The sequence below is a fragment of the Hyaena hyaena genome, unplaced genomic scaffold, assembly GCF_003009895.1.
Source record: "Hyaena hyaena isolate Hyena2069 unplaced genomic scaffold, ASM300989v1 scaffold_32, whole genome shotgun sequence".
NCBI classification, from domain to species: domain Eukaryota; kingdom Metazoa; phylum Chordata; class Mammalia; order Carnivora; family Hyaenidae; genus Hyaena; species Hyaena hyaena.
In genome coordinates, this window is record NW_024080663.1 from 166,443 (window position 1) to 175,966 (window position 9,524).

The window sequence follows — 9,524 nt, forward strand, 5'->3', positions numbered from 1 at the left end:
AAGACGATGAAGGTGGGGACGGTAATACATTATCAAATCTCTTTTTCAAAAACAGTGCTGAAATAAATTAACCTGCTCTTTTAAAATGTCAGTGTGCAAGTTCTTGAAGTTTCCGGTGCTGTGACTTTAGGATTTCTCTAAAACACAGAAACAAAGGGTAAAAATCAGGTAGCTGTTCAAAATGACCTCGGGGACCCCATTTAGGGAAAGACCTTGGTTCGACAGGTTATCCCACCGGGGTGGAAAGGCGCAATCTTCGCACCGGTTTATCGGGCTTGGCCAGCAGGAGTCTTCGTTCGGGCGGAGGGGACTTTACAAGGGCAGGAGGCGGCGCCGACGTCGGCACCTCCCGCATCTCTGCTCCCCCCGGGGCCCGGCCGGGTCACCAGTGCTGGCCGGCGGCGCGGGTGCCCAGCTGCGCCTGGGACACCGCGGGGACGGCCGTGGCGGCAGCGGCGGCCGCCGCCGCGTCGCCGACGCCGGGCAGGACGGAGCGCACGGAGCGGCGGAACTCCTCGTTCCTCCACGTGTAGAGCAGCGGGTTGAGCGCGGACAGGGCGCAGCACAGGAGCCAGCTGGCCGCCTGCACGCCCCAGGGCACGGGCAGCGAGAGGCCGCTGGCCAGGCTCACCCACACCAGCGGCTGCGTGGCCAGCAGGAAGACGCAGCAGAGCAGAAGCACCGACAGGCCGCTGAGACGCCGCTGCGCCCGCCGCGGCTGCAGCGCGGGCGGCAGGGGCTGGGCCTGCGCCGGGTGCGCGGCACCGCCCGGGCCCGGCGCGTGCGGGGCGCCCGGGAAGGCGGCGGCGGCGGCGGCGCAGCCGGGCAGCTGGTGCAGCAGGTGGAAGTTGAGGACGCTGACCCGCTTGACGCTGACGCGCACGCGGCGCACGATGCCCAGGTAGCAGTGCAGCAGCAGCGCCGTCTGCGCCAGCAGCGCCGCGGCGGCCAGCAGCGCCGGGTAGTGGACGCGCGGGGGGGCGGCGCCGGGCCGCGGCGCCCAGGGCGGCAGCAGCAGCACGAGGCCCAGGGCGAGCGCCCAGGAGAGCGCCAGCATGCCCGCCGTGTGGCGCCGCTGGTACAGCGCCTGGTAGGTGGCCGGCGCCCGGGTGATGAGCAGGTAGCGGTTCAGGGCCACCAGGCAGTGGGACAGGAGGGACACGGTGAGCCCCAGGCCTAGCAGCCCGCCCCGCAGCAGGCGGTAGCTGCCGCCGGCGCCGTCCCAGTCGGCGGGGGGCTCCGCGGAGCCGGCGGGCAGGAGCCCGAGCACCGCCTCCTGCGGCATCCAGAGGGCGCAGACGCTGAGGTCCGCGGCGCAGCCGTTCACGATGAAGGCGTTGCTGGTGGTCTGCAGCTTTCGGAAGGACGACACGAGATAGATGACCATGCCGTTGGCCAGCGTGCCCCCGATGGCCAGGCCCGAGTACAGAAGCGACACGGGGATGCGCCGGCCCGCCCACGACTCCTCTTCCTCGCAGAGCAGCAGCAGCGAGCCCCCGGTGGTGGAGGAGGTGGACGTGGAGGAGGAGTTGGTCATTCTGGCCAACTCTTCACACCTCGCTTGCTAGCATCGGCTTCTCACGGCGTGGCCCATCCTGACACCCGCCTGCAGAGAGGGCAAAGACATCCCTTCAGCCCTCTGCCACCGACACAAAAGGCTGAAGCAGAATAATGGGCTGGGGGAGGGGGAGAGAAGGAGCTCGAGAAGAACGGGGGTGGCAGATGACAGGTGCCTGCCTCGGAAATGTCTCCAGTGCCAGGGGAGAGGCCTCTTTGCTTTCAGCAGGCACCGGGGAAGCCCTTGGACAGAGCAATACCAAGGGTCTCCCCTTGTCCCCCCAAACACACCACACACACACACACACACACACACACAGGTGGGAATATTGCCAGATGGAGCCCCTGGTTTCCAGGAGAAAATAAAGCAGAGCTATCCCAGCTGGGGAAAACGCCAAGGGAGAGGGGTTGTTGGGGGGTACCTTACTTTGGGGCTGGTCCTTTGCTGGCAGTAGCGGAGGCAGGGATGCCAGGAAATACCTCCTCAGCAGCAGCATCTGTGGTCCCAAAATCAACAGGAGAAACTCAGCTGGGATCAGCGCCAGGAGCAAGTGCTTGCTTCTCCCAAGCAGCAGCCACACACATGGTCCTAGGCGGAACCCAGCAGCTGCAGGGAGGCTTCTGGGCGGGCAGCAGGGCTGGGAAGGCTGCAAGCCCAGAAGGGTGGGCAGGCAGGCAGCAGAAGAAAGGATGCTTGGCTGCAAAAGCAGAAGCTGAGCTCAAGAGGAGAGCACCCTGTGCTCAGAGCAAGAGTGGTGGCTGTTGTGGTGAACCCACACGAAGCTCTCTCGTGCTCACTTATACATCACCCAGGGAAAAGGCAGCCTTTCCACGCTTGGCATGAATTATTCAATAGCTTCTATCTTGTGAAAGGGAAAAAAAAAATCTTGTTCAGAAAGTCCTGTAATTAACAAGTTTCTCCGTCTTTTCTTTTCTCTCAATCACCTTATTTTTCACCCTGCTTCCTTTTTCTTTCCTTCATTTTCTTTTCCTCCCATCAGTGTTAGAATAAAATTTAACATGCTCCTAATAATATGTCGTCATGCAGTCTGTGGGCAAGGTTTTCCTGAGGGACAAATATACCCCTAGTACCCAGGACTGATCTCTGCCATCCCACGCTTTCAGGGAGAATGACTTTATATCCTAAATGAAATTCATTTTTTCTTTGGTAAGGTGGGACATGGACACTTATCCACAGAAAACCCCCATGTCTCAATTTAGATCATAATTTTGATTTTATTCTCATCACCGAACTCCTTTCCAAGTTTGGCTTGTAGGGTGATGAAATGGTTAGAGGGTAAAAATGAAATAGGGTAAAAGCAGGTGTCAGGGAGAAAGAAAGAAACCTGACTAATGCACAGTGTCAGTGACAAAGATGGCTCTTCCTTTATTGAGGACTTTTTATTTTGTGGTCTTAGATGGAAATTTGCAGTCAGATGCTGGAAAGTTCTTTGATGAAGCACTTACTCAGTCATTCAACTTGGGAAACTTTCCATAGAAGCCAACCGTTTCTTCCCCACCCCCTCCAATAAATCATTTTTCGCTAGGAAAATCATTTATTTGGAAACTCAATAGGGAATATGGTAACATGACATGATGGAAGACAGTGCTAGGTGGGGTTTCAGGACACCCGAGTCCTAAGCCAAGAGGCCACCAACTGGTCTTGTGATGAGTCATTTTTACATCCTGACAAATGAGAACTTTTCACCCAGTGACTTCCAAGCCCCCCCCCTTTTTTTCCCCAAACTTTCTGTGAATACCCATGCATAATTCCAACCTTTCTCTTCCCTAGCTCTGAAACCTGAGGTGACCTCTACCTGGCATATGCTGAAGTCCTGGATCACACAACGTGAAGTCCTTTCCAGGCTGTCTACAAGGGAAACATTTTAGGAAGGAGTGCAAGACGTACCTCCTCCGACTTCCTCTCTTCCTTTCAAAGAAGGCATTAGTTAATGACTGTTAAGAACTCTAATGGGTTAGAGCTAAGCACGACTTGATGGGTTTAGTCCTTTTAGGCAGTAATTAAGCAGAATCAGTTGAATTGGGGAATTAAAGAGAAGAAACAGAGATTTGCTTTTCAGAGGACTGAAGGTTCAGATACCAAGTTTATTGATGTTGAAGAGAATTGGCCATTGTCCATTGCCTGGTGTCATTTCTCTTTATTGAGTCTCTGAGGACATCAAGCACAGCAGCCTGCAAGATATTCATTTCTCTAATTGTTTATAGTTAAAATCTGTTGTTGAGATTAAGATTTCCTCTCACATCAAGGGGATATTTGAATTCCACGTTCCTGGTCCGGGCTGCTGCCTTGTGCGTTGCCTGTGCGATGGGGCAGAATCCCTCCTGAGGGGCTTGGGTACCTTGCAGTCACTCACCTTTCTGCCAAGACCATGCCTTCTTTAGCTTTGGCCTGGCAGGGACCAAGTTTTTGTTTGTCTTTGGTGTGGGTTTCGTTGTAAGCTCCCGAACTTACATAAAATAGGGTGAGGGGTTTTTTTCCTGTCTTATTCCCAGCACCAGGACCAGTGTCTGGCATGTAGAAGTTATTGGATAAATAATTACTGAGCCAGTGAATAGATGGCTATATAAATGATGTCATTTTCCCCCCCGTGCTGAAACGCTAAGTGATGTTCATGACCACCGCTTCCCCCCCTGCACCCGGCAGGAACTTGCCCCATCAACCACCCCTGTGATGCATGTCCAATCCCTCTACTCCCACTGGCTGCTTTCCCTTTGCTTCAAAAATGCCAGTTTCACCACCATCTAATAAAAACTTCCCCTGCTCTTCATCTCCTTCTCAAGCTGCCTACACAGGCTCACTCCCTCTCCTGGCAGAAGGGCTCGGTTTCTGCTTCTATCTCCTTTTCCTACGAATGCCCACCCCACGCTCCTTTTGCTCTCACCCCCGAAACAGTTTCCACCTGGCTAAAGTTCTGTCCACATACAAAATTGCCTCCCGGACATTGCTACTTGGGTATCCTGTGGGCGTTTCAAACCCCCAGTGTCCAAAACTGATCTCCTCATCTTCTTCCCAAAGAAGTCCCTCCTTCTCCTGTATTCCAGACTCAGTAGCCAGCATATCCTGATGCCTAAGTCAGAATCCTAGCTGTCATTTTTGATACCTTCTTTTTTTTTTTCTCTTCCTCGCTATACCCATCAATCACCAAGTGTCATTATTCTACCACATTAATGTTTTTTAAATGTATTCACTGATGTCTATTCACTCTGCCACTACCTGGTATCAGACAACCATCGTGTCTTCTCTAAATTATCCCAACAAGCTCCTAACTGTTGTCTACTTACAATCTTACCTCCCTCCAACCAAAGTGATCTCTCTAAGACTGAAAGGCATCACTTGCCAGGTGTTAAAAATTTTTTCTTTTCCCTCACCCTCCACTCTAATGTACATTCCTTGAAAACAGGAGCTTTGAGGCACCCGGGTGGCTCAATCAGTTGAGCACCCGACTTTTGGTTTTGGCTCAGGCCATGATCCATGAGTTAGGGCCCAACATTGGGCTCTATGCTGACAGTGCAGAGTCTGCTTGAGATTCTCTCACTCTCCCTCTCTCTCTCTCCCCGCCACCTCTCTGCCCCTCCTACATTCTTTCTTTCTCTCAAAATAAACTTTTTTAAAGAAGGAAAAGAAAATAGGAGCTTTGCTTTAATTACTAGTATTATTGAAAGCTCCCAGGACAATGCCAAACACACAGTCTCCCCTTAATATTTGTTGGAAGAAATAGGGAGCAAATGTCACTATTGTGTTTAAATTACTTCACTAAGACCCTGTTGTCCTCAGGAGAATCGTAACCATCATCATTGCTAATGTTACTGAGTATACACCACATGCACCGGGCATTATTTCGAGAATTTTTCAACTATTGTTTCCTTCGGTCCTCCTGTCAGGCCTGCAAGGCTTACATCTAGACATACAGGCCAGGGCAGGAGGCCAGATATAAATCCACAGACCATATGTCTAAATATTTTTAAATCATCAATCAAGCTATCAAACTGTTAAATAGAATGTACTGTTCTCCTAACCTGACAAACATACTTTCATGACAACCGGAAAGATGGGCTCAAACTTAGAATTCTTAGATTCATAGATTGTTCCAGGCTAGTGGAATGTGACGACTTGGCAAACTTGCCTCCGTCCCACTGTCCACGCTCCTCTCTCCCTACCTTCAGCTCTGTCATCACAAGCCAGAGGGACCTGTTTTAGGACACTTGCTTTACCCCCCTGTCATACACCCTTTAGCACCATCTCAGACCCAAGACGGTACTTGGAAGGCATAGTCAGCCATCAGAAGGACAAAGCCAGAGCAGAGAGGTCCACGCAGATCATGAAAGTGTGCCCATGGCCACTGAGCAGGAGATTCTCAGGTCCTGAAAATGAACTTGGCCTATAAAGGACATAAAAACCCATTGTTTATACTCAACCACCGCACAATGCTGCCTCCCTTGGTAAAGTTGAGATTCCTTCACATGGATCAGCTACTGTACATAAAGCTGATGTAACAAGGAGACCCAAAACTGTAGAGGTGCAAAACAGAAATAATCCATTTGTCTCTCACAAAGGTGAATGGGCAATCCAGATGGAAGGCAGATCTACTATATAAGGTAATCCAGAAACCCTGGCGTCTCCTTACTTCTCCCCCATCCCTTAGGACAGGAGGGTGCAAGATGTGGCCCCTGACCAGCAGCATCAACACCCATCTCTTAGAAACATGTTAGAAATGATTCACACAGAGGCGCCTGAGTGACTCAGTCGATTAAGCTCCGACTTCGGCTCAGGTCATGATCTAACAGTTTGTGGGTTCGAGCCCCACATCGGGCTCTGTGCTGACAGCTAGCTCAGAGCCTGGAGCCTGTTTCAGATTCTATGTCTCCCTCTAGCTCTGACCCTCCCCTGCTTATGCTGTCTCTCTCTCTCTCAGAAATAAATCAAAAAAAAAAAACATTTAAAAAATGATTCAGACACACTGAATCAGAACTTCTGATGATTGGGGTCCAGTGATCTGTTTTAACAAGCCCTCCAAGCACCTCTGATGCTTGCTGAAGTTCTAGAACCACTGCCTTAGGAAGCCATCCTTGTCTACGTGGCTAACATCATTGCACTACCACCACATCCACATCCCAGCTGGCAGAGATGAAAAAAGAAGAAAGAAGGGTGGCTAGCTTTAAGGATGCGAACTGAAAATCTCACATCTGCATACAGTCCAGACACTGACAACCTGAGTCCTAGCGTGGCTGCTTGGTTCAGGAGCAGCTGAGGCCCCTCTGGCTCCGTGTTCACGTGCCCCCTCCCCAGCACTCCAAAGGACAGAAGCGAGGAGAGAGCAGACAGTGGGCAATAGATGGAAGCCGGTTACCAGGTTTACCCAAACCTGCAGGTTTGAAACAACGCTGTTATCATGTGGGCTCTTGAAGCACGGTGCCTTGAGCAGACCAGTTTTTCAAGATCCTTTGAAAAGGTTTAATATCTGAAAAAAAAAAAGAATTACTGGCGCTGAAATATAAAAAAAGAAAAGTTTGAAATAGAAATTAATGTGCTATTAAACAGTCGACTGCAGATCAACTCTCCATTTATAAATTACTTTAAGGTGGGACGGGGATACATTTTCACTTGTTTGATACGATTGACGTGTGGTGGGGCCTCCGTAAGTGCTGAGGTCTGCACAGGTCTTACGGAAGCCCTGCACAAGTGCCAGCCTTCTCCGATCCTCACCTCTGCACCCCATCTCTCCCTCCCCCAACCTTGCTCCAGCCAGACTGTAGGTCTGCCTTCCCTGAGTGTGCCTCAGCTTCTCCTCTTGCGCCAGCCAGCCATGTCCACTGACTCAGGGCGTGCCACTCCTGTGGCTGTCTCTTTGCAATCTGCCTCCACCTTTGCCTGCCTAAATCCTACTCAGCTTCCAGGTCTGAGCTCAAGACTTCACCTCGGAGTCTTCCTTAACTCCCATGACGGGTGGGCCAGCCTGCGTGTCCCAAAGCACGTGCATGTATGGCTGCCACGGCCAGGCTCCCGAGGGATTGGTTATTCCCTTTCTCCAGATGGTAAACTAGTCAAGGGCCAGCCTCTCTTTCTGGTCAGACTGCCCGACACACTGTAAATACTCAAACATTTGTTGACTGAAGAGGTCCCTGGAGAATCTTTGATATGTGGGGTCAAGATTTCAATCTCAGTTACTTTCTCAAGAGATACAACCGCCGTCGGAGGCATGCAGCAGAGTGGTGTTATTACTGATTTTTCTAAAATACTTTAAAAGCTTCATGCAATCACATTCTCATGCTTTATGCCACCAAATTATTTTTAAATAGAGCTCTTGTGGATAACAACCCTGGCTCGTTCAACCCCACATCCGCCCCTGACAGGATCCAGTTGTACTTTTCCTAGCACTCAATTTCAAAATCCACCAAAACATGCCCTTGCAACTATCTCACGCACTTTGGAAAACCAAAGGGTGAGTGGCAGCAGTGAAAAATTGCTCTTTCCCGTGACTTCCCTGAACGCTGTGAGCCACGCCACGGAGCAACCTCACTTGGCACAGCAGTGAGACCGTCTAAAATCCCATCTCAAACCCCCACTGTATTTCCTCAGATCTTGGTCCCTCAGAAAGAATACAACTGACAATCACGTTGGTGTGAGCCTCTCTGGACTACAGAAGAGGTTTTGCAAGCGAACAACACTATGCTGCCTGACAGCCAAATCTGGCAATAAGTCAACCACATGCGATTTAGTGTTACAAGAAAGCTCAATGGTAGAGTTTTTAGAAATTATGAATTTATGGAATCATGGAGCTGGAAATGACCTGTGGTTTGTTCCTTCCTAAAGCCCTTTACCTGGGATACCTGAGGCCTTATACTGGTGACTCCCAACTTCTCTTCTGCCCTGTCAGACTTGAGGGAGCACACAACCTTGCCTCGGCAACAGCCAGCAGCTCGCTGCAATGGTAGTGCCATCAGCCAAGCACCAGGGGGCATGGTTTTTGGCTGGGGGCCGCTGGCAATGTATGGAAACATTTTTGGTTGTCACAAACGGGGGCAGGGGGTGTTACTCCATCTAATGGGTACAGACTAGAGATGCTGCTAAACATCTCACAGTACACAGGACCGAGCCCCACTGTAAAGAATTGTCCAGCTCAAAATGTCAACAGTGACTGAGTGCCAGACTGAGAAACCCTGCCAGAGAGATTAAGAGCTCAGGGTAAAATCCACAGCCTGTTTGTAATTGCTGGCCAGTTATTTCACCTTTACATATCTCAGCTTCCTCATTTGGAAAATACAAATAAGGCCATCTACAGCTAAGGGGTTGGGGGGGGTCTTATAATGATTACGTTTATGCAAACAGCTTCACCAAAGGGCCAGTGTGTACATGCTGCACATATTAATGACAATGGTGATTCCCAGCCTGGGGCAAGGAGTGGAGGGCATAAAGGGACACACCCACTCAAAGAACAAATCTGGAGGGAGTGTGGGGTGGCTTATGAGACACAGATTTAGATAAACCAGTTTTCCAGCTCTGAGTCATTGCCACAGGAAGTCCCTATGAACATTTTAAGAAAACTGAGATCCTCCCCAAATTTGTGTGCAAACATGTATGTGTGTATTTGTGCATTTTTCTGGAGAAGATTAAATAATTATTTTAGCTTCTCAAAGGAGTCTATAATCTTAAACGATTAAGAATCATTGATGTCGGGATGTCTGGGTGGCTTATTTGGTTGAGCATCTGACTCTTGATTTTGACTCCAGTCATGATCTCACGATTCGTGGGTTCGAGCCCACATCAGGTCCTGTGCTGACAGTGTGAAGCCTGATGGGATTCTCCCTCTCTCCCTCTGCCCCTCCCCAATCCCTGGCACTCACTTGCTCTAGCTCTCGCGTGCTCTCTCTCTCTCTCTCAAGTTAAAAAAACAAATCATTGATGTCAATCTCCTCACTTTACAGAAAATTGACAGTGAATGACTTAT

At 50.4% G+C, this 9,524-nt stretch overlaps 1 protein-coding gene across 1 annotated transcript; it reads right to left on the reverse strand.

The window, feature by feature from the left end:
* Positions 1-382: 382 nt before the first annotated feature.
* GPR88 (G protein-coupled receptor 88) lies at positions 383-2,117 on the reverse strand. Its single transcript, XM_039228464.1, has 2 exons — positions 1,985-2,117; positions 383-1,606 (listed from the first exon to the last, which is right to left on the reverse strand). Exon 2 carries the CDS (start codon positions 1,535-1,537, stop codon positions 383-385), a length of 1,155 nt encoding a protein of 384 aa, XP_039084395.1. The 5' UTR covers positions 1,538-1,606; positions 1,985-2,117.
* Between the last annotated feature and the right edge of the window lie 7,407 nt (positions 2,118-9,524).